The 25,121-nt window shown below is 33.7% G+C and overlaps 4 protein-coding genes, 1 long non-coding RNA gene and 2 pseudogenes across 9 annotated transcripts; 2 read left to right on the top strand and 5 right to left on the bottom strand.

The window, feature by feature from the left end:
* The first annotated feature begins 1,355 nt into the window (after positions 1-1,355).
* Positions 1,356-4,836, top strand: LOC147919945 (uncharacterized). 3 transcript variants are annotated; one of them, XM_087503365.1, is made up of 5 exons: positions 1,427-1,697; positions 2,171-2,266; positions 2,519-2,592; positions 2,710-2,879; positions 2,969-4,836. In XM_087503365.1, the coding sequence occupies exon 5, from the start codon at positions 3,643-3,645 to the stop codon at positions 4,606-4,608; it is 966 nt and encodes a 321-aa protein (XP_087359491.1). In that variant the 5' UTR covers positions 1,427-1,697; positions 2,171-2,266; positions 2,519-2,592; positions 2,710-2,879; positions 2,969-3,642; the 3' UTR covers positions 4,609-4,836. The 3 variants fall into 3 exon arrangements, with proteins under 3 accessions (XP_087359489.1, XP_087359491.1, XP_087359490.1); XM_087503364.1 differs by having other exon boundaries at positions 1,452-1,697; positions 2,511-2,592; XM_087503363.1 differs by having other exon boundaries at positions 1,356-1,697; positions 2,171-2,592.
* Positions 4,837-6,579: 1,743 nt separating this feature from the next.
* On the bottom strand, positions 6,580-7,491 carry LOC147919944 (putative FBD-associated F-box protein At1g05080 pseudogene; annotated as a pseudogene).
* Positions 7,492-9,482: 1,991 nt separating this feature from the next.
* LOC147919943 (uncharacterized) lies at positions 9,483-10,018 on the bottom strand. Its single transcript, XM_087504178.1, has 2 exons — positions 9,806-10,018; positions 9,483-9,719 (listed from the first exon to the last, which is right to left on the bottom strand). Exons 1-2 carry the CDS (start codon positions 10,016-10,018, stop codon positions 9,483-9,485), a joined length of 450 nt encoding a protein of 149 aa, XP_087360304.1.
* A 767-nt stretch (positions 10,019-10,785) lies between these two features.
* LOC147919942 (uncharacterized) lies at positions 10,786-11,963 on the bottom strand. Its single transcript, XM_087504177.1, has 5 exons — positions 11,852-11,963; positions 11,466-11,618; positions 11,288-11,387; positions 10,986-11,110; positions 10,786-10,874 (listed from the first exon to the last, which is right to left on the bottom strand). Exons 1-5 carry the CDS (start codon positions 11,961-11,963, stop codon positions 10,786-10,788), a joined length of 579 nt encoding a protein of 192 aa, XP_087360303.1.
* Positions 11,964-12,618: 655 nt separating this feature from the next.
* Positions 12,619-14,375, bottom strand: LOC104771667 (uncharacterized). 2 transcript variants are annotated; one of them, XR_015592459.1, is made up of 6 exons: positions 14,160-14,375; positions 13,777-13,897; positions 13,532-13,699; positions 13,198-13,281; positions 13,013-13,080; positions 12,619-12,843 (listed from the first exon to the last, which is right to left on the bottom strand). It is a non-coding gene; the product is annotated as an uncharacterized LOC104771667 (long non-coding RNA). The 2 variants fall into 2 exon arrangements; XR_015592460.1 differs by lacking the exons at positions 12,619-12,843; positions 13,013-13,080; positions 13,198-13,281 and adding an exon at positions 13,299-13,435 and having other exon boundaries at positions 14,160-14,319.
* A 1,396-nt stretch (positions 14,376-15,771) lies between these two features.
* On the bottom strand, positions 15,772-16,859 carry LOC104772810 (uncharacterized; annotated as a pseudogene). The gene has a single exon (XR_015592319.1). The product of XR_015592319.1 is annotated as an uncharacterized LOC104772810 (transcript).
* A 2,346-nt stretch (positions 16,860-19,205) lies between these two features.
* Positions 19,206-20,780, top strand: LOC104771666 (uncharacterized protein At4g15970-like). The gene is made up of 3 exons (XM_010496236.2): positions 19,206-19,473; positions 19,553-19,930; positions 20,287-20,780. The coding sequence occupies exons 1-3, from the start codon at positions 19,210-19,212 to the stop codon at positions 20,764-20,766; spliced, it is 1,122 nt and encodes a 373-aa protein (XP_010494538.1). The 5' UTR covers positions 19,206-19,209; the 3' UTR covers positions 20,767-20,780.
* The last annotated feature ends 4,341 nt before the right edge of the window (positions 20,781-25,121 follow it).

Here is a 25,121-nt window from a genome sequence, read left to right as displayed (position 1 = left end):
GGTTTTTTTGGGGATATGATGAGGTTAACATTGTTTGATAGTTAACAATGACTAATTCATCAAAACATTATTAGTGTTTAGTGGATAACTCATAGAATAAGTATAGTATCAACATAATAAGACATTTTAGCATCCACATGACAATCAACAAATATTCAACTACAATTGAATAATAAAATGGATCTCAAACTGTAGAAACAATAAAATTATAATGAATCATAAAAACAAAATCAAAAATATATATCATAATAATTAAAGGGAAAAAACTCAAAAAATACGCCATATAATTTTCTTTGGCCGTTTAATTCATCTAGTTATTAATTTCCCCAAAAATACCTGTTTTAATTTCCGTTGTCTTTAAAAACCTTCATTTTATTAATAACGGTAGATCCATACTTATGACATAACGACTGTTAACTCTAATGACGAAAATATTAACCAGGATTAAAATATAACCCATGTGGTTAATTAGAGGGTACTAAAGACATTGTTGCCCTCTTCTTTTTTCCCCAAATCGATTTCGAGTTTTAGAAATCTAAACCCCTAAAGCGATTTTTCTTCTCAAACTTCAAATCCCGAATTCTTTTGATTGCGATGATAGTTGTCGTCTGAGTAGTTGCGGTTCTGGTTGATTGTCTGGCAACTATCATCGCAATCAAGTGAGTAATCACTTTATTTTTTCCCAATAATTAAATAAAGTGATTACAAAGAGAGTAAGAGAAAAAAAAAAGTGAAGAATAGAAACAAAAATGTGATAGAAAATCTTGTCTATTAATTTTTAACTAATAGTTTCAATCGAATGGTTCTTATTATTTGTGACAAATCCTATAAATCTCCCTTAACAAAATGTAAACTTGATTTGTATAGTGTACGTAAATTTTATATGTCCAAGTTGTTATTTTTGTAAAACAATTTAATGATGGGAATATGGCAAATAACCCCAAAAAAAATCTATAATTCACTCTTTGACTACTTTAACCATCAATTCTTTATATTTTCTGTATTATGTATATTAATGTCCAAATTAACCCTACCACCACCAGCCACCGCCAGCCAGCCACCTCCAGCCAGCCACCGCCGGCCAGCCACCTCCGGCCAGTCACCTCCGACCAGCTAACTCCGGCCAGCCACCACCGGCCAGTCACCGCCAGCCAGCCACATCCGACCAGCTAACTCCGGCCAGCTACCTCCGGCCAATCACCTCCGGCCAGCCACCTCCGACCAGCCACCTCTAGCTATCCACCTCCAACCACCTGAGAGTATTATTGTAATTTCTCTTTGCCCTTTGGTTACTCACCTAAGAGCATGTACAACGGTGGTATTTAATGGGTTTTTAGGATTGCTTAAGAATAAAAATAAATCATAATACATAATAAAAGTTAAAATCGATCCTTAATTAAGCATTGTTAGTATCGATTCTTATCTCACATGCGTCTTTCTCAGATTGGTTCGTGAATTTAACATAAGAAAAAAAAAACATCGATGGAAGCTTTTGTTTTTCCCTCTCTTCCTCTCTCTTTCATTTCACGAACCGATTCCAAAATCGGTGTTTTTTTCTCAAGTCGGAATCCATCGAATTGAGAGAGGAGATGAATCGAAAAAGGTTGGGAATTCGCCGTTCCTGCTTCTGAATACCTCCTTAGGTCTGCCAAGAGATGGACATTATTACTCTGCTTTGGGATACTCTTCACCAATAGGTATGAATTTTTTTTATAAATTTTGAATTTTTTTTTTTGTTTCTGAAACAGTTTTTGAATTTGTTCTCCTTTAGTTTTAATTTCACATGATGATGCTCTTTATTATGGTTTGTTTCTTTCACATGTTGATCGAGTTTAAAAAATTAAGTTTCGTGTTTCAATGGGTTTTGATTGCTTTATTCAGTTTCAACATATTTTGCTTTCTGAGATTTTATAAATTTTCCTCCTTTTTGGGTTTTGACTAGTTTATAATCACCATTGTTTCGAAGCTCAATGTTTCAACTTTTGATTATTTTGGTCTGATTGGTAATTTCGTTTCTCATTTGCTATTCTCTTTGGTTTGATGAAACAGAATGAGAATTTATATCAACTCACATGATGAATATTGTATATGCCGTTGGATTTAGCTACAAGACATGATTTTGAAACTAACACACTCTAAAAAACATTTGGTATGAAATTTACTGTTGCAGGATGTGAATATTTCAGAGTCTAAAGACATAGCTCGACCATCCGTAACAGAAGCTGAAAGGTTGAAGCTGATATCTGAAGGCTGTGGTCCAAAAACTGTGAGTGTAATGTGCTCCTTGTTGGATCCTTTTTATATGTCTCTAATTAGGTCTGCCAAGTCTAGGCTCCTCTGATGCACAAGGCTGGAGGACATGTGGTTTATTCATGTTCTTGTTCTCTTTCCGTTTGGGATATCTCTTTGTTTTTATAAACTTGATTATGAAGTTTGGCTTCCTGAGTTTTGGACTTTGCCATCAGAAACTTTTCAAACACGATTTGGTCCTTTTGATTGGATGTTTATAGTTTTGAAGGGAGAAAACCCGGCGTGTTTTCAAGTGATGAAGATGTCGTTACAAGAACTGTGGAGGTTATGCTTATTGTTCAGGTTTGTGTCTTGAATGGTATAAAATGTTTTTCATCCATTCTACGATTATTTCTTGTTTTAATTTTTCTATCTCGTGTGAAACTATCCATGTTTGTTTAACTGGTTCTGATGAGGCAGAAGTGGCAACTGAGTTTAAAGAAATGGCGAAAGCGTTTGCTGAAAGAGCTAGAGCAAGCTCTCCAACTCTTCCTCTGACTGTATTAGTAATGCAACGATCAATGGGATTAGCAACTGCAAGTTTCTCTTTGATGCAGATAGTCGAGGTTCTATAAGAAGAAAAGCATCAGGTTAGTAACTCGTCTCTTTCCTCTATCTTCTCTGTTTTTTGTATTTCTGATGCTACATCTATTAATCCTACTTGTCTCTGTTATTTCAGGTTTTGGATGATGCTTTTATCGATCAGTGTTGGCTTTGATGGACACGCTTCTTCTCTATGCTATGTCTTCAGGGAAGTAACATCATTTGGATGGTGGTTCATTGACTGAGATTTGTCTAATCATGTTTAAAGGATCAACTTGTTCAAACTTGAGTGTTAATTTTCAAAAAAAAAAATTCAGAATTTTAAAAACCCAAAATTAGGTTCTACCATTGGAGCATACAATTTTACAGTTTTTAAAAAAGTTTTTAACTTCACTATTTCCAAATATTATAATTAAAAACATACTTAAGTATCTTTTTTAGTATCTACCATTGAACTTGCTCTAATATTCGCTATTTTTTTTATTACATTCCCAAATTTGGCTTTCTAGCTAATTCACTCTATAATGATTTAACTTTTTTGTTGACAAAAAAAGACATTAGTGAACTTTTTCTAATCGTGTTTTCATTCTAATTTTAGAAATAAATATATTTTATTTTTGTAGGAAAGATTGGAACTTTTTTAAAACCATGAAGTGACCTTTCTCTTTTCTTGTCCTTTCTCTCTCTCTCTCTCTCTCTCTCCTCTGTTGAGTTCTCTCTGAAACATTTTTTTTTTTCATCACATCTTCAAAAAAGTCACCGCCTTTAACAATCTTCCCCAATCTCTCTATACAAACCCTAATTTCATCCATGGATCTCGCTGCAGAAGAGCTTCAATTCCTCAACATTCAAGGTATTTTACGTGAGTCCACTACGATCCCCAAATTTTCCCCAAAAACCTTCTACCTCATAACCCTAACCCTTATTTTCCCTCTCTCCTTCGCAATCCTCGCTCATTCTCTCTTCACCCAACCAATCTTAGCTCAGCTCGATTCAATTCCTCCCCAAGATCAATCCCAAACCAATCACGAATGGACCCTTCTCCTCATTTACCAATTCATTTACGTCATCTTCCTCTTCGCCTTCTCTCTCGTCTCCACGGCAGCCGTCGTATTCACCGTGGCGTCGCTTTACACGGGAAAGCCTGTTTCTTTCTCGTCAACATTGCACGCGATTCCTCTGGTTCTGAAGCGTTTGTTCATTACCTTCCTCTGGGTGTCTCTCTTGATGCTTGTGTACAACTCTGTTTTCTTGTTGTTCCTCGTGGTTTTGATCGTGGCCATCGATTTACAGAGCGTGATCCTCGCTATGTTCTCGATGGTTGTGATCTTTGTTCTGTTTTTGGGTGTTCATGTTTATATGACTGCTTGGTGGCATTTAGCTAGTGTTGTCTCTGTTCTTGAGCCTATTTACGGGATTGCTGCCATGAAGAAGAGCTATGAGTTGCTTAAAGGAAGGACTAGTACGGCGTGTACGATGGTTTTTGTGTATCTTGCTCTCTGTGGTGTCACCGCTGGTGTTTTCGGTGCGGTTGTGGTTCATGGAGGAGATGATTTCGGGTTGTTGACGAAGATTGTTGTTGGAGGTTTCTTGGTTGGGATACTAGTGATTGTGAATCTTGTGGGTTTGCTTGTGCAGAGTGTGTTTTACTATGTTTGCAAGAGTTTCCATCATCAGGAGATTGATAAATCCGCGTTGCATGATCATCTCGGTGGGTATCTTGGTGACTATGTGCCTTTAAAGAGCAGCATTCAGATGGAGAACTTTGATATTTAATCGTTAATGGATCGGATGATGATGAAGAAGAAGATTAAGAAACAGTTTTTGCGGTTTGTCATTGTAAGTTGTAATGTTTGTAATTTTCTATAGCGTTTGTTTAGCTTTTGCATACCTAAAATTAACTTGGGAATAGTCTGATAATTGCAGATGTTCTGTTCCTTGTAATTTTCATAGTGTCTTGTTCAAATTTTGAAAGATTAATGGAATAAAATTGTTATTAGACAATTTCTTAACTCTGTGTTACTTAACTATATTAGTCTTGCCTCATGTGCATGAGAGCTAACTTAACTTGTTGTAGATAGAACAACTCTACCTTGTCAGGAAAAATTGCATCGGAGACTCAAGTATTGTGGGTTAGTTATTCTTGTCATCTAAAGTTAGGTTAGTTATTCTTCACATAGCCTGATATTTGAAATTGAATACCATCATTTGAATCCTTTTACCCTGGCTTCTGATTTCTTTGCGATGTCATCTTTGAGTGTTTTACGATCTATGTAATCCATCTCTCCACTTGGATTCATAATTTAGACCTTTGAGTCTTGCATATTTAGTTGCATCTGCTCTTTCTAGAGCTGTACTAGTACTATGTTTCAACACCTACCGTGTCTCAAGTTGTCGAAGGGAATTTTCTTTTAGGGTATTTGATCATTAATTTTGTACAGTTGCTAGCTGTCTATCACAATTTGTAACGGGCATCTCACTCTCTCAAGCTCCCTCTTGTTGACTTAATTGGTTAATTGTTTGTTTAGCAAGAATGGAGGATACAGATCCCTTCTTCGTTTTTACAGTGTCAGAAGTGAAAGAAAACTATGCCTATGCCACACCAGAGACAGTCCTTGAAGGTAAACAATGAGACTTAAGACTTCCCATTTTTACTAGACTTCGTTTTTTTACTTATATTTTTCTGTGTAATAAAACCTGCCAGATCATCTCTGGAGTCACATTTGCAGGAGCGTGCACCTCATTACCAGGTCAAATTTTGACCCGTGAAAGAGATAAATACCTGAATTTTTATGTTCCTCTGTAGCAAGCTACATTGAAAGGTGAATGGAAAGAGGCAAAGGTAATAATCGATCAGAACAAATCATAGTGGCAAGAGTGAGCACATACTCTGTATCTTAAGAGCTTTCGTTTGAAACTTCTGCATGCTTTTTACTGTATCATCATTGTGAACTTTGTAGTGCGGTCATATGTGAGACATCTTAATCACTTTCAGAGAGTAGCAAGTTCTAGTAAGTAGATAAACTCGAATCTAGAGACTTTATTTATGTGGAAACATGATACTAGGAATAACATATGAGAAACAGTACAATTTTCATTCGAGAAGAAGCTGACATGACTTAGAAACCCTAGGCATCGACTCCAATTCCTCAATCACTTTTTGTCTCTCTTCAGGATTGAAGGTAGATCTAACGGAGATTTCTGCTCTTTCTAAACACTTGGAATTAGCTAGGATGTACGTCACAAATTCTTTCTCTTCTACTCGTCCTCCATATCCGTTTGTCCACTGAAAGATCACGAAACTGGAAGATAAGCAACCGGGGACTGAATTCGGTTGGTTCCATGAAAGTGGGAGATCCTTGGGGTTATCTGTAAATTCCTGGACAAGCAAACGAGAGGACTATATATGAAGCGATTTCAATTACTAGTTATATTAGTAGAAGAGGAGGAAGATGCCTACATAACCAATTAACCAAAAGACTTGTTAGTTTTGGAGAATTTCCAAGCAGAAGTGTGAGAGGTTCCAACCAGTCTTGATTCAACTGGAAATATTCTTAACTCTGTAAGTCGAGAGAAGTTGATAAAGCTACAACGCACAAGCTGCGATTGTAAAAAAAAAAAAAAAAACAAGAAAACGTAATTAGTAGATGCAAAAACTGTGACCACAAACCATGTGAGAAAAGAGAGATAGCTACCATTTCATCAGCCAAAAACAAGTTAAGAGACAAAACCGCTGATATAGATCGTGCCAAATTGTCAACTGCGTAGGTATCAACACATAGATCTGCACTATCAAGACAAGGCATATTCTTCATCAAGCAATAGTGTCTTGATAAATTAGTGATAATAATGTTCTTTAATGCCGGAGTATATATAATCAACTAACCAAGAGCCTAGCCCTGTTTCCTACATAACTATAATTATAATCATGATACGATAAGTCCCGTAAAGAAGGCACTATCACGAAAAAATGCGTGATATTGTCATCTTCTTCTCGTGTTATTCGCAGTTTCCCAAGAACAGTACAGCATGATAAGAACCTAAAGAGAGAAGCCTCGTCTTTATAGACCACATTGATTAGGTAGAGCTTTTTAAGGGATGGTAGGCGAGCGGTAGAAGAAGGAGAATCTATGAGAACCTTGTGTGAGAGATTCAGTTTCACTAGCGTTTCGCATGTCTAAAGGCTCTTAGGCAACCTGATTGGATCTACGGACCAGAGAACCTCAAATTTTAGGCTACACACAAAACGATCAACTGCCTTTGCAACCCATTTTGCAACATCAACATGAACAGGACAGTGTGGACCGAGTTTGATACACAAGCTGTCTAATACAGGTTCCCTGTGGAGTCGCAATGACTGGTCAAGAAACCACCACACGCTCTTTTTGCTTCTATCATTATCTTTGCTTTCTTTTTTTTTTGACAAAAATTATCTTTGCTTTCTTTGTACTCGATTATAGGCATCATGGTCCATATAAAACGCCAGCGTTTTGACAAAACCGTGGTGGTCACTGCATCTTTTGTGGAGACAAGCAAGAGAATCTGCACAAGCAAATCGTCGGACAAGTCACTGATCCTGTCTTCATATAACTCTTCGGGCATCCTTAGATTGTTTTTCTCTAGAACAGATTCAGACGAAACTTACGAAGCAGAGCGCTGATTAAGAAGAATGACTCGTGAATTTGTGATGGTATCATGTGAACGCAAAAGAAAGCCCTAACTAATTATGTTATTCGGAAACTGTTTTTTTCTTTCTTTTTTGTATTTTTGATTTTTGATATATATTTTTTGGATAAAGATTTTTTTTTTTTTTAACACATTCATTCTTCATTAATTTGAAACCGATAAGATTTTTTGAAATATACGTTGGATAAAGATTTTTTTTAAATCTTTTTAATACATTTTATTTTCAAATATGGTTAATAACTAATTATTTATTATAATTTTTTTCTGTGTCAAAAGTTGTAAGAGCTACTCCGTTGGAGGTATCTACTGTCATGAAATCACATAGGATGTACAGGGCCTTTAACGTACTTCTTAATCCTGCGTGTTTAGCACCGCACCGGCCAGGATAAAGTCTCATTTAACAGGGGCTGCATGCACATACATCAACAAATAAGTTTTCACAAAATAAACATAAAACGTTAACACTACAAGATATACGGCTTCTTACGTCAGTTTTTTCAATATCTCACGTCGATAATAAACCGATTTAAATATATACACGTCGGTTACGAAAGTGACGTAACTTTCATCGACGTAAAATTTAATTAATAACTAGGGGATAACCCTGTAGCACAGTACGGGGTTAAATATTTTTTAACCTTTTTCTTGTCTAAGTTAGGTTATCTATCTTATTTTCGAAGTTAAAATAAAAACGTAATCGGTAATAAACTAATTCAGTCGCTTTATATAATCTCATACTTTGCATAATATAGCTGCTTACAAAATCAGACAGACAAAGAGTATATTGAATAGTAGCTATGTAAGAGGGTATATATTCGACAATATCGGATCGTAGGTTCGTAATCGATTATGCACAAAGCAATATTGGACTATAGTTTTGTTGGTTTGTGTTCTAAGATTCTAATCAATAATAATAATTTGTGTTTTATGAATGTTTAATATCCAAAGTAAACAATAATAAAATAAAATAAAATAATAGCAACACTCAACAGCAACATTATGTAGGTAGGCTGCATTATGATGATTTCGGGTATCCAGAACCTCAGTACTTTAACAGCAACACTCAACCTATCTGTTGATGGATTCAAATCCTCTATGTATGCAACCATTTTTTTGTTTGGTTCTTGATTATTTTGGAGAACGAAGAAAGATGATGAAAGGTGAGAGGTTAGAATATTTTAGATAATAGATATATAGTAAATTTTCTATCGTGGATGAAGTTTGAAGTTGCACCAAAAAAAAAGATATATATATATATATATATATCTAGAAAAGAGGAATATGAAGAGTGATTGGAAGTTACTTACAAAATTTATATCCGTTTCTCTATTGTCAGTTCGAAATTGAAGTAATCAAGGCGAAGACTTTGAAAATAACAAAAAACTTTCTGTTTGGTGTATAATCCATACATGCATTGGTTAAATTTGATCGAAACTATACATTATAATTGATTAATTCATATTTATATTGTACTTATAGTAAATTAGACAGTCTAAGTTAAATAGCAGTTTTTACTAATCGCATGTACTGTAATAAAAATAGGAATCAGTATAAATTTCTTTTACATTTATAGATACATGATGAAACTGATGCTACTTCAAAGTAGATTTCATCATCATATACTCCATTGAAACTATGATTCTTAGAAGTCTTATTCATCATCAATGTCTCTGTTGAAAGAGATCCTTATTTTACTATATTGAAGATTTCTAAATTAAATAATTTATTACAATATTCAAAAGTAAAGAAAAAAACTAAACAGTCAAATATCTCTTAAACAAAATTAAGTTGAGAACAAATAAATTATAAACAATAAAAATACCATATAAATAACCAAAGCAAAATTATATTAAAAACTGAACCAAATAAATAACCAACAAAGTTTTAAATTAAGCATATAAAAATGCTTTTTATTGTTCAAAGGAAAAATGTGAAAATAATTGGAAACCAAACGTGGAGTAGGACTATGGTTTTCCGTGATCAACATCTTCACAGCTAATGACTTCATTCAAATCCTTGGTAGGATAATCTCCTTTATCTTCGGTGATATCAGTAGACTGATCGGTACATTTTTTCTTACTTGTAGATGATTGATCAATGTTTGGGTCTGTGGCTTCTGTTTTGCGCTTCGACGAAGGAGTTGAACTGGAAGAATGATCAGTTTCATAAGGCTCAGTGCCATTAGTAATCATCAGTGATGCCTGCACGTAAAAGAGTATATACATTAGATGTTTCTGATAGTACTATATAGATATATAGAAACTATATCTGATAAATAAAGGCAAACCTGTTCAGAGGTGAGACTAATTCTGTCAATAGTATTTTCAGATGCTTCATTACTAATTTCCATGAATTTATTGCCTTCCCAGACATTAGCAACCTTGTAACTATCATTAGCACCAGAAAGATTGTCCCCAGCAATACATATCAGAAATTGAAAGGTCTTCCCACACACAGCCTTAATCTGATCAGGGATCATAGTAGGATCCGTAATCTGCATATTCGATATTGTGAATGATTCTATATTTTGTTAAAAATCTAACCAAGGAATTTAAAAATATACCTCTTCAAATGAACCATTTAGGATTTCAGCTGCGGAAACACCCACAATATTTGATGCCCAACTATCAAACATGAAAATTTTGGTTTCACCACTCTTGTCCCAAACGTGGACATGTAATTTGTACCTAAAGAGGAATTAATCATCTAATAGATCAACCAACAAATATTCATATTTCAAAATATATGACAAATAATTAGAAGACTTACTTAGGCTCAATCAACGTGGACCACTCGTTACAGGTTTCACACCTCCACCTTGGTTTTCTTGGTTTCTTGACATCTTCCACTTTAATTGTCAGGTCCTCTTTATCAACCTTCTTATTACACTTTCGACAGCTAATGTAGAACCAACCCCAATCTGTATCGATTGCTGAAATAGTACATGCGATTCTACATTTTCCTACCTATCAAAATAATATTACATCCTTAAGCTTATAACTCATACATTTTCCAAAACAGATTATGTTAATATATTGTTAGACTATTAATAAATGTAAAATACCTCTGTTTCAGCAAGTACGTCAGCGATCATTTGCAAAGGAAAGTCAAGACCACTCTTGGAGAGAGACGGGTTATAAACTCTCTTTCCACCAGAATTGGTAATTGTTAAAGCCAATTGATCCGCAGGAAGACTAAAATGAAAAAGAGGAATAGTAAATCATAATGAAACATATTGTTGATTAATAATTTTAACGCTATTTGAATTTACATGTTCTGAAAAGCCTCCATCTCTGGTAACTGAGGATTGATCATCAAGATAGAAGAATCGAAAGCATTCTCAATGTATCGTTTTTCTGAAATAAAATATAAATATGATACAGTAGTTAAATGTTTTATAAAAATAGCATTTGGTAAATATTATGTGCCCTACAAATTAAATGTATAAATACTATGCGTACTGTTACCTTTATAGCTATTTTGTTTAACAAAGCGTAGGAAACACATAACCATTCCATCACTTGAATCATTGATAGCACGATCTAAAGCTTCAGCATAGGTTTCCCATAGAGTACATGATAATCGTTTATCCCTAAATAAGAATTGTAACAAACATAGATTATATTAAAATAGTATAACATATAAGCATGAAAATCTATATCTCTTAGATTTTAAATAGTATAACGTATAAACATGAAAAAATATATATATTTTTTTTTGTTATGAACAAAGAAAATCTAAAAATGTATATTTAGATTTATAATATTACTCAGTGTCTCTTATCTCAAACTCAATTTTCTTCCTGGTAATGTTGTTACGACTTGTGATTTCTTCTAAACCTCCAGAACTGACTACTTGACCAATAACGTCTGTAAATATAAATAATACAATTATTAATAAAATCATCCTTCTATATTAGTAACAAAATATATGTATTATGAAATTACCTAGCAGGAGATTTTTGTCAAGATTTCCAGCAAGTATACTATCAAACGATGTGAATGATAAGTAATGATCATCAGATACATTTTCAGAAGGAAAAATTGTGGTACCATATCTGGTACTGATCTTATACTTTATAAGAGAAGGACGCAAGTAGGCTGTACAGAGATTCAAACCAAAAGTTGATATAACTTTCCAAGATCCAGGCTTCAATTCAGATTCAAACTTATTGATATGATCCTTCTGACAGAAGCTCCTATTTTGTCACCCTATATAAAACAAAAAAAATACTCTTAGAATGAATTGATATTAATCTATTAGCAAAAGAATAATAAATTGATATTTAAAATACATACTGTTTTGTCAGCCAGAATTAGTTCGAGTGATTCACCAAGTTTAGCGGTATTCATTTTCCAACTGTGGAGAATTTTGACTTGAATACGCCAAGCGTTTTTGTATGGTTTTACATCTTTCAAAGGAGTGTAAGAAAGGGGTAGAGCCATCATTTGGTGTAACGAAGTAAAAATGTATTATTTTAGTATAATAATCCAATAGAAAGTTCTCAATATAATTATAGTGAAATTCTTTGATTTAGGTTATCACTTATAAGTTAAGATTTGACATCAGGAATATACGCAAAATATATTTACTTGCTTGATTCGTTTTTCCTTTTAAACGAATATTCCTTTGAAAATTTGATCGTAAAAGATTAGTTCATAATTGTAACCTCGGAAATCAAGGAATTAAACAAAATCTGGTAACATGAATATTCGTTTTATAAGATTTTAAAAGGAAATTTGTTATGATATGTTTCGGTAATTAAGTAAATATTCAAATTTTTCGGTATTAAAATTTATGAAATCAGGGTGTTTGCCTATAAGGAATGGGTTTGTTTGGGATCTTAATTAACTATTATTGAATGAAATAATAGACTGGATCCGAAAAATATTATTCTCGAGTACAAACAGATCCGCTGGTTATTTTTGTTCTATTCTCGGTTTTTTTAAGGATCCGCGTCCCGACCCATTTTTTTTAAAGTGATCGACCGAGGGCATTTTCGTCATTTATTAAAATCGAAACTATAGGTTAATTAGATTAAATTTTGTGATTCTCTAATCATTTTTAATGAAAAACCTACCAAAACCAAGTCATGGTCCATTTTTACTCTAGGGAGTACTTCTGCTTTAATAGTATAGATAAATGTAGTTTGTACATAAAAACATCAATATCATGGCTGTAAAACAAAAAAAATATATCATGGAAAATACAAAATACATAATATAATTAAAACTGGAGCCTTGCTATTTGTCTGAATTCTGAAGCTTAAAAAACAGCAACACGGTGTGCAGCTCTTCCAAATTCAAACCAGAGCTCTTGTAAGATCTGAAATCAATCATAAAAACAGTCTTATAAATCATGAGCAGCTTAAGAATCAAACCAAATCCAAAATGCAATTCTGATTTCATGAGCACTTTAAGAAGTAATGATAACTTGCTCTATCATACTATTTATTGCTTTAAATGAAAAAATATAGATAAAAGGACACTTGTACCTTTTTACGGGGAAGGTTGGCTTCATAGAAGTTTCACACAGATGCAGAGACCAACGAAAATTACCATGCTACAATGTTCAAAAATTCAACAACGACCATAGAAAATATAGGATCATCCCATCTCCAACACCTATATCAACCAATTTCTAGCTCAGTTCCTCATGCTAATACCATACTATATGTACCTTGGAAAATGCCACGCTTAGTCTCCCAAAGTGCATGACATATGTGTCCTGTGAGTTCATCAAACAAAAAGAACACAATATTCCCTGCCAAGCAGACTGAGGCTTCGTAAGTACGTGAATGATCTCACAAGAGTTCTCAATCAAATGCAGTTCATAAAAAAAAAAAATCATAAGACAACATTAAATACTGAAAGCTTTGAAAAACAAATAAGTTCCTGAACCAGATCACATAAGCATCCTGGAGACCATAAAGGGAAGACAATGAATCACTCAATACACAAACCAATAAGTTCTGGCTTAAGTTACCAAGAGTGTAAGAAATTAAGAAACATACCGTGAAAACAAAGTTTTAACCTTTTCAAGAACAATCCGAAGAAAAATGATTCTTCTGCATATCATTTTCAAATAAGAACGAGTCATGAAATTAGCCTCGCCACCAGAGAACTCAACACCTTTTGTTTCAATTCTGAAACAATGTTTATGCATTTCAACGAGAATATTCCTTAGCATCCAAAGAAATTATCACCAGCGTTAGTTGCAGCTCTACACAGCACATCAAAAGCTTTCTTGATCATTTACCAATTCTAAAACTCTCAAAGACGAGATCGATTACAGATCCTGAAGCTGCCCAAGCTTGATTCAAAGTTATCAGAATCATTGTACGCATCACATCTTCTAGCTTAGGTTCCTCAATTTACTCCTAAGTAATTAAACCAAAAAATCAGAATACATAACACAATAACGTCACGAAGAACTCGTAAGATCCAGAAATCAAACTTAAATGCGACTACTAGCACCATAAACAAGAACACGATTTCAGAATGTGGAGCTATTCCCAAGCACGAAACACACAAAGAGCACGATTCCAGAATCTTTTACGGAATCGTCGCCGAATTGATTCCAATTTCATCGACGAACCAAATCAAATCCCTAAATCTAACACCAAATTATATAACACTCACCGGAGACGACGAAGAATCACTGAAAGAGGGAAAAATGCGAGAGAGCATAGAGGAAGAGCCATAAACGATGTTGAGAAGACCAATAGAGGATGAAGGGAACAAGATGACGAAAGAACGACTCGGGCCTCCGAGTACATTGCCGGAGACGGGGGATTATAATGAATACTACGGCGGAGGAGAGTTAGAAATTTATAACATTCCTCTTTTTACATTCACTAGGTTGGTACCCGCCCTACGCCGCGGGGCTATATTTTTTTTCTTTCTAAAAAAGTATTTTTTTTGTTTTGTGTTTTCTAAAATTATAATTTTTGTATATTGTTTGTTTGTAATCAAAACTCATTATTAATATAGTTTTTGACAATATTTAATGTTAATGTTTATTTTTTTAGTTTTTTTTTAGCCAAATTTTTCTTATTTTTGTAAAAGTCAATGTTTTTTTTTGCTTGTATTACGATGCTATGGAAAGTACATTTTTATTCAACTCTTGTTCTGATATATTTTGTCTTTCCAAGTGAAAATGATCATATATGAGTCAAAAATTGAACTTTACAACATTTACATACTATATAATAAAAGTCTAAGGACATATAATTTAGTTTCTAGTGAGCTGACATTAATTTACGTAGCCTTTTTGTTGAGCAATGTATTCGTGTTTTACCGCCAATAGCCTTCATGTTCGTTCAAAAACTTTTTTACAAACCTTTTTGCCAGAAGTTTCCAGAGGTTACATTATGTGTCTTTATCAAAGTTTACAATAGCTTTAGTAATCATATGGTCGAACCTCGTTCAGACAGTTTATGTCTCCATCAGACCAACTGAGAGACTTTATTCTATGAGTCTCTCTTGTTCAATGACTTCACAGTCTTTGTCCACTTGCCTGGTAGAAGTCAAACACTCGAATTTTTGGGTTTACTAATGAAAGAAGTGAAAAGACATATAAGTAATGGATCAATCACCTCCAGAATTCTTGGACCATTCTTTTGCAATCCGAATACAAATTTTGATTTTTGAGCGTCATATTTCGATTTCAGACTCTAGTTTAGTAGTAAGACGGCCATGAGAGGATCCTTTGATGTCAAACCGCCTATGGATGAAGTGACCAGTACAAAAGAGATTACCCATTATCATAATTCGAACATGCAGAAGCAAGTATTTTCTCATCAGTACATCCAACTGAAAATGTTAACAACAACAATGCAGAGACATGAATACAATAAGGGTATGGACATTTTTCTGTGCAGTGCCAGTCAATTACACGCAAAAGTGTCTTCACATTGCCTATCATGATTGTAGTAAGCTGGGAGCATCTTCATAAGAACCTGTTAAGGGAAAAAAATAAACACATGAGTGAGTTATAATAATCAGAATTAAGCGGTTAAAATGCAGCTCTTACTTTAGTTTATGCCTAGCGAACATTGGTCAACTACAAAAAGCTTCCACTTTTTCTTGGAGATGATAGCTCCCTGATGACATCGCTCCCACAAATCGATAACTTATAATCTGTTGCGTCCACATTAGATAGTTTCCAGAGAGTCTTACACAAAACAAAATATTTTTATATGTTTTCTCAAGACCACAAGAAAAGAAATCAAAAGTAAGAGAGGTTATAACCTGAACAGGACAATAATCTTTTCATTTGAACTCACAAAAATGGTGTGGAAGAGTGTATTTTGATCATTCAAATTGGAATTTCGTCCAAATTTTTTCCTTTGGATCGTACGCGGAAGCCTTCAGACCATGAGACATAGTGATGGTGCTGGTCTTCCTACAGAATGTCTTCCCAACGAAAACAACACTCAACATCAAACAAAGCAAAACAAACAAATACAAAACAAAAAACAAAAATAGTTTTGGTTATCTAACTCCAAGCTGCAAGTTAAGCATGAGTTCATAATTCTTGTGCCCTTTGGAGATAGTTTGTCCTTGTTTTTTAGCAGGCTGTATTCTCAATGGCCCTAATGATGATCTATTACTCTCTTTATTATCATCTAATTGAAGAGAACCAGAACCATTATTCATTAATTCTATTTTTCCATTACATACTCTTCCATCAACGAATCTCCTCCTCGGCCTCTTACTATTCTTGGTCATATTCACATTACTACTTTGCTCCAAAGAACCGTACGAAAGAAGCATCTTTCTGAGACGGCAAAACTGCGTTCTGACATGTAAAAACCACAAATGAACTCAAATCAACATAGAACACTTGTTGTGGTTGCCAATCAAAATTCCTTGAAGATGTGGAAGGGTAATAAGTCTCGTTCTGCTCTTTAGGATCTTTGCTCCAAACACCGACGTAGAAACTCCCATCCGACCATCGGAAAGTTCCATTGCCTTTAGGAGCTCCGTCTTGCCAAGACCCATTGTAATGGTTCCCGTTGCTCCAAGTCATGGTCCCGTTACCATTCAGCAACCCATTCTTCCATTGTCCGATGTAATGATTCTTGTTTCTTCTATTGACACCTACCGTGTCCATCTTCTAGAGCTCTCCTCCATTCTCCGTCGTAGCAATCTCCTTTGACGTAACATTCCGTTCCTTGCCCATGTGGCCATGTATCAGATTCATAACCCAAGATTCTCTATATAAGCTCCAAACGAATCAATATAAGTACCAACCAAAAAAAAAAAACTTGGCAAATGTGACACAGATGAAACGATTTGGGGATTGTTTCTTCGAAGCGATGCGGAGCCTCGAGACATGGTGAAGAGAGAGGAGAATGGAAAGGTTAGATATAATTATGACATGTAAGCAAAATTAGAGCTGATTTGTATTAATGTTATAATTTAATTGGTTACACATTTTAACTGATGTGTCAACTACTCCTTCAACTAAAAAGCTGAGGTGTCAACACTTGAGAGAAACACCTTCTACTTTTATTGTATTGATTAAAAATAATAAAATTAAAGTCGGTTTATCAAATGACGCCAAATCCCGTCTTATTAAAAAAGTTAAAGTCGGTTTAACAAGTGACGTTAATAAACCGACGTCTTCCATCCTATTTCTTGTATAACATGTTATAATTTTAGTAGTTTTAATTTGTAACATTACGTACGTAGTGTTTCTAGCTAGGTTTAAACACATCTAAAAATTTAGAACACCGAAAATTATTATCCCCAAGATCTTCTAACGTTTAATTAAGTCAAACTAGACTAGTAGACTGGTAAAAAAAATCAAAATAATGTGTAAAGCACATGATCATAATCCGATTACTAAGGAATAGTCAATATAATTTTATTTACTAGGTTCTTCTTCGTCAATCGATCACTTTACAAGTAAAGTACTCGCATATCTTAACTAATATTGATTAATTGTTTGTTTAAAGGTACTTAGCTTGTTGAATCTCAATGCCATTGACTTTTTTCTTTTTTACAACTATGTAATTTTTTAAGGGAAAAATGTCATTAAATAAATATATGAACTTTCAAATTTAGGCCAAAAAAATCATGAACTTCGTGGGAGACCATTTAATACATCAATTTTTGTTGACTAGCCATTTAAAACACCAAATATTGTTGACTAAGCCAATATTGACATACCGTTAAATGAGATAACTGAGCAACTAACGACCGTTACTTTGCTATTTAACGGCATGTTGTTTTTAGCGTCATCAACGATATTTGATGTTTTAAACGGCTACTCAACAAAACTTGATGTATTAAATGGCCTCTCACAAAGTTCATGATTTTTTTTACCTAAATTTGAAAGTTTATGTATTTAATTACATTTTATCTAACTTGAATAGTCTAATTTTTATTATTCAACTAATAATGACTAATTATTGAATGAGTTATTTAAACCCCCAAAATAAAAAGTTATCCTATACTCTTCAATAACACATTATTGAACTGGAGTATATTTCAATAAAAATGTAATAATGTAATTTGATCACATGTATATTATTTTTGTTTGTTAATAGACAAATAAAATTTAGCACATGGGTTCTCATAGTATTTTACAAACGTAAATATTATTTTTAATCATTTTTATGTTTTCAAAAAACACAGAAGAGTAATACATCAACAAATTATTTAACAAATCACCTCTCAAATAATAGAGAAGATATATGAATGTATTTTTAATTACATAAATAGTAGATTATACATTTTCTGTTAAATAATATCATATTCATGAAAATTTCTCAAGTTTTAAATATCTTCAACTCAATTTGATGTAAATAAATAATATTTTTTCAATTATAACCAAAAATATTATTGCAAAGGATATTTGCTGCACCTGTACAAATAACAATAAATAGTATAATAGTCAAATTAAGCTTGATTTTACAGTTTAGAGGTATAAAGCAAAGATTGTCGAGTAAAGTGAACAAAAAATAATCAAAATGCATTATTTTTTTTTACACATAATTCGATTAAGAATCTTTTCGTCTTGTTGAGTACAAAAAAATATTAAATTATATAATTTTGGATTAATACATGAACTTTCAAATTTAGGCCAAAAAAACCATGAACTTTGTGAGAGGCCATTTAATACATCAAGTTTTGTTGAGTAACCGTTTAAAGCATCAAATATCGTTGATGACGCCAAAAACAACATGCCGTTAAATAGCAAAGTAACGGTCGTTAGTAGCTCAGTTATCTCATTTAACGGTATGTCTATTTTGGCTTGGTCAAAAATATTTTGTGTTTTAAATGGCTAGTCAACAGAAATTGATGTACTAAATGGCCTCCCACGAAGTTTATGGTTTTTTTTGGCCTAAATTTGAAAGTTCATGTATTTAATGACATTTTTCCCAATTTTTTAAGAGGTATATATTTTCATTCAAGACACAGCAGAACCAGGATATAACCGGAATAAACCTTAAACAGTAAATCCCAGGTTCAGTTTTGGGTGCTTGATGTCCAACCCCCAAAACTTGGGGAATTAGTCTTATCTTATATTCTTATGTGCTAAAGTACGTTTACAAACACAAGCATTCTAATCGATTTAACTTTTTTTTTTGTCGTATACATAATCAATTACTGTATATATATACTTTAAGAGAGAAATAAATAGGAGGTGTTATTGTCAAAGAATCAACCAAACAAAACCATGAAGAGCTTGAACACCGACTCTTCTTCCTTTTCCGGCTACGAACTGGCTGGCCCTAGTAACACCGTTGGAAGGGCCAAGTTACGGTCTATTGGGTCTGACAGTTCCACCGGTCAGAGAGATGTGCTGAGAGTCGTGTTGTTGTTCACAACCGTGGCACTTTCTTGTCTTTTGGTCTATAAATCTGTGGATAAGCCTTTACAAGTGATGTTGCCTCAATGGAAAACCAGTTGGTACTCACAAAACCAAACTTCCTTAAAGCCGGTAAGTGTCTCAATCATATTCACCAAAAGATACACTCATGTGGATCCTTGTTATATTGACTTGGTATTGTTATATATAGATACAACATACAAAACCGGTTTCAGAGCTAGATAGAGTACTGATGAACGCTGCTATGGAGGACAACACGGTGATTATAACAGCATTGAACAATGCATGGACAGCTCCAAACTCTACGTTTTATTTGTTTTTAGAGAGTTTTCAGACAGGACTAGGGACCGAGAGGTTACTGAAGCATGTGATTGCGGTTTGCCTAGATAGCAAGGCATATGACCGGTGTATGCTGGTTCATTCTCATTGCTACTTGATCAACGCCACTGATTCTGAAGAGCTCGCGGGGAAAAACCGGTTCATGTCTCCCGGTTACTTGAAGCTCATTTGGCGACGAATGGATCTCCTAAAAGAAGTTCTCAGTTTAGGCTATAACTTCCTCTTCACGGTACGTCATATCATATCTAAACAACCGGAAACCGAATAGTGAAACAAGAAATGATTTTGAAGACTTTATAGAGTTAAAGACCATGCCCAAAGGCTTGAAAATGAAGCTACGCATACCTTTTATTGCTTGAATTCTTTGTTTTAACATACTTTTTTTTTAATTCTAGTAGCTTATAAATTTATAAGCTGGTTAAGAAGTACTAGTTGAGATTTCAGATTTTTTTTACTTTCGTTAAATTTGGTTTTTGGTTTTTAGTTTGTTTGATTTGAGGTTACTAAATAAATTGAACCAATCAACTTATTTTTTCTTTTTCAGATATGTTATTTTGATATGTTCTTAATTGCATATAAATATAGGATGCTGACATCTTATGGCTCCGTGATCCATTCCCTCGGTTCTTTTCCAACGCGGATTTCCAAATTTCATGTGATGACTACAACGGAAAACCTTCTGATAAAAGCAACCACGTAAATTCCGGATTCACATATGTCAAGGCCAATAACAAAACCCGAAATTTCTACAAGTATTGGTGCGACTCGAGCAAGAGATTCCCGAAAAGACATGACCAAGATGTTTTCAATTCCATCAAGAACGACCCGTTCGTCACGGAACTCGGGATCACGATAAGGTTTTTGGATACGGTTTACTTCGGCGGGTTTTGTGAGCCTAGCCGAGACATCAACGTTGTTAACACTATGCATGCAAATTGTTGTATTGGTTTGGACAACAAAGTGAAGAATCTTAAAGCCGCTCTTGAAGATTGGAAGCAGTATTTGTTGATAAATAAAACTGTGACCGAGACTAAATGGAATATTCCACCAAGGTGTGGCTATTAAAGGTTGTGAATCTACATGTCTTGAACAGCAAACCATACAAATATCTTTAATTTCTTCAAATAAGGTTATACTAGATGGGTAACCAATGTCATGCACGGACATATAAGATTATGTTATAGGTACAATATGTAGTTTGAACTTTATAAATCTACTAGATGAGGACCCGCCGATGTGCGGGTTTAAAGTTTTATAAATTAAATTTAATTTAACAAAAATATATTAAAATTTGTCGTAAGTTATTTATAAATTTTATTTTTGTTATAACACACTAATTTATATCAATTTACAAATCTTTTATGTATGTTACTATTAAAAGTGTATTTTTTTATACTTAAAATATATTCTATGTTACAAATATATTCTTTATCAACGCCTAGAAAATGTCTACATGAACACATTAAGCCAATTATTTTACTTTCATTTCTACATAGTTTTTTTAATACTAAAATTGTTGGCTCAAAAAAAAATTTGAATAAAAAATATATTACATATATATATATATATATATACTAATCAATGATTTATCATCACAATAATGTATGACCACCATGGAGAAAACCTCGGCTCCGTCCTCATCCCTTATGGAGGTAACCTTGCATCCAACCTCTTCAACGATGGAGAGAACTTTGGCTCCACCTTCTTCCCTTAGGGACATAACCTTGCGTCCAACCTCCTCCACCTTCCTCCCTTGAGGTGATAATCTTGTGTCCAACCTTCTCCACCATAGAAAGAACCTAGGCTTATGTCCTCTTCCTGTTTGGAGAGAACATGTTCACGTCTTTTTGCTATCACAAAATGGCTTGCTCTGAGCCTCCGACAACCAATGAAAGTAAAAACCTTTTTCTAACGTCACAAAATATTTTGATAGTAACTAATGTTAAATTTCTCAATGTATTCGTGGAAGGGTCCTTGACACACCATGATGTAGCTTCTGTCTCTGTAACGCCTCAACCGCCACCTTACTTAGTGAGCCCATGTCCACTCTCAGTCCATAGGCCCACCTTCCTAAGTGGGCTCTACATCTATTCCCAGCCCGTGGACCCATCCGGTTTGTTATGTCTGGGAGGTTTTAAAAACTTGTTTACCGATTCTACAAATCAACAAATGATCTTTTTTTTTGTTTTGTCCTCACTCGCACAGTTTCGACAATCACTTCCAAGAAGATCACCCATCATGAAGTTCTCTAAGGACCCTTGAACGAAAAAATAAATGCATTTTGGTGACATATGTAGCCAAATCAATTTTTTAAAACATTTTCACATTTTTAATATTTTTTAAACAAAACATTTTATTTTTGTTATATTCAAAATTAAAAATTTATATTTTTTATAAATTTTGTAATTTTTGTTAATTATCTTTTCACATTATTAATATTTTTTTAAACAAAATATTGTATTTTTGTTGTAATCAAAATTCTTCTATTGAATATTAACTTTTACACATGTCAAAATCTGAGATTGATAACGTGACACATGTCAAAATCTTGTTAATGGCTAACTTTCAAAACCCAACTTTATATAATAAGACTAGTATTCTAACCGTACTACGTACGGGTTAAGAATCATTTAAATATAAATTTAAAAAAGTTAAGTTGAATTAACATGCTACATACATTACCTTCAAATTTCCAGAAACTTATGTGAACAAAGATGATTATTTGAAATGATGAAAATGTTGCTGGTTCTGCCTTCTTGGTCCCCTCTCTTTGATAACGCAAAACAAAAAACTTCTTACATCTGCAATTTATAATGAACAAAATGTTTTCTTAATTATTATGATAATATTGAATTAATACAGAATGTGTATTTACTTACTCAATATCCCGAAGACCGAGCTTAGCGTAGAACAAAAAACTTCTTAAACTCCATATTTGCTGAAGAGCTCTAGTTTTGTGAATTGTCAATGTGTTGAAACTGTTCTCGACAACTTTCAAAACATGGTACAGAATATTACTTTGATAGCATAATAAAAGCATTTTAATGTAAATTGTTTCAAACAAAACAAAAGACTTACAGAGTTACATAAGAGAGTATATGGCTGGAGGCCAAAGAACCTGCTTTTTTTTTTTTCATAAAGAACCTGCCATGGAATTAAATTTAGCCATTGACTACTACATATTTAGTATGCAGAAAGAATTACAATCTTTTATAAAGACTAAAACTCCTAATCTAAATACAATATAAGAGGAAGATAATAATAAATTACATTGAATTAGAACAAAAAGATAGTGGTGTGACTGGTATCTTACTCGTAGGCCTTCTTTCAAATTCCAGTGAAGGCTGTGAAGCTACAATAAGAACATTGAATTAGAACATTTAAATTCCAGTGTATACTATCTGGCGGGAAAGGAATGGCAGAAGACATGGTCAACATCCTCATACTCCAGGCAGTTGATCAAATGGATTAATCGTCAAGTTCGGGATCAGATATTGGCTATTCAACGACAAGGAGATAGGCAGTTTGACAATGGTCTTCAGACTTGGTTCCAAACAAGATTATGAGTTTTCTCTTCCTCTAATTGTAGTTTAAATTCAACTTGTTTTTTCAAACAACAGCTGCACTAGTTGTAAAACAGCTATTTTTTCTTTGAATATAATTTAACATTAGATTAAAAAAAAAAATACAATAAGAACATTTGTTTTAAATAGGAGTAAATATCTAGTAGTTTGGAGACAAATGATTTGACCTTTATATAGGAGATGAAATTGGTTAATGGAATAGAAAATCGTGGAGAAGTGGTCAGTTATATAGACTGAAACTGAAAAGATCGTGGGATAGTGGACAAATGAATAGTTGGAAGAAACTGAATATTTCTGCTTACGCTTTATTTTTTAATTAATTGATTTTTTGCAAAAAGTAAAATCTATATGTCAGAATATTATTGGCTATGTGACTTGTGATTTATAGGATAAAAGATATTTGAATAATAACAGATATGTGCAAACTAACAGTTAATTTTATTTAGTCAGAAAATTACAAAAAAATTGAGTTCTTGCTCTGGCTACACACAAAAATAAATAAACAAGTTGTATCCCCACAAATATATTTGAATTTTGAGTTATGACCCCATCAACGGTAATTATGAACGTTTCCCATCTAATTCCGTTATAAACCGCTTTTAAAAAATCCATCTATTCGACCTATTTCCAGACTTTAAACACTTATACCATTTTAGAAGCTTTCATAATCGATTTATTCTCTGATATATTTGAATACCTAAAGCATACAAAGACAATGCTTTTTTTTTGTTTTTGATCAAACACAAAGACAATGCATAACATGAAAATGTCGAGGGTTCGATATAATGATATATTTATTAAACAATAGGGTGAGTTTGTGATTTAGTACGTTTTCAAGATTTAATAAAAATTATAATACATTCACTATTTGTAATATGAGAAATCGCCATTTTTTACTGTGTATAATAAAGTGTATGTAATTGATACAACCCAACTTTTTTTTTTAATAATTAAATACAATATATAATTAAGCATCCCATACTACTTAATTAAACAAACCAACCCACACACAAACATACCAATGATAAACCAATATCCGATAACATGCACAGCAGAAACATAACAATTATACAAAACCAACACAATAACATTTCTAACCATTCTATACAGAAACCTAACATGATACTATCCAAGGTTCCAACAACATAAGCAATAAATCCAATAACATACAAACGAGACCCTAGATCATCTTCCTCCTCATCGCCATGATCCCACGATCACACTTTGCCTATACCTGCACACCACAAACAACAATTGAGATGCGTAAGTATTATCATAAATACTTAGTGAGGCCGTCCTCCCATTTACTAGGTTATACACACAAGCACATGAGACCCTCTTGTTTAAGCAAAACAAACAACACACAACAATACATCAAACCAGGAAAAATAGTCTCGGATGAGACTAGCGTCGACCGATGCCTCAACGGTGTCGATCGATGCTACATACAATGGCATCGACCGATGCTACACAGTATCGACCGATGCTTCACAAAATGGTATCGACCGATGCTCCCTAGTGTCGATCGATGCTCTTCTGCAGATACGATCTGCGCGAACACGAACGTCGATCTCTCATCCCAAAACCTCTCGAATCCGTCTCAAACTCACCCAATTACCTCGGAAATCTCTGGGAATCACGAAAACACCGAGCCCAAGCAACAAAACAACACAAACAACCAAGAAAACACCCAAACAAAAGAGATCTCATGCTTAGATCAACCATGATCAAGCACTCACCTCAAAAACAGGAAGATTAGATTGAGAAACGATGGAATCAACACCTCCAGGAGCTTCTCCTTCGTTCCCAGATACAACTATCACCTCTACAGCCTCA

Source organism: Camelina sativa, chromosome 20 (genome assembly GCF_030686135.1).
Source record: "Camelina sativa cultivar CO46 ecotype springtype chromosome 20, ASM3068613v1".
In the NCBI taxonomy this organism is placed as follows: domain Eukaryota; kingdom Viridiplantae; phylum Streptophyta; class Magnoliopsida; order Brassicales; family Brassicaceae; genus Camelina; species Camelina sativa.
This window is presented reverse-complemented; position numbering and strand designations above follow the sequence as displayed.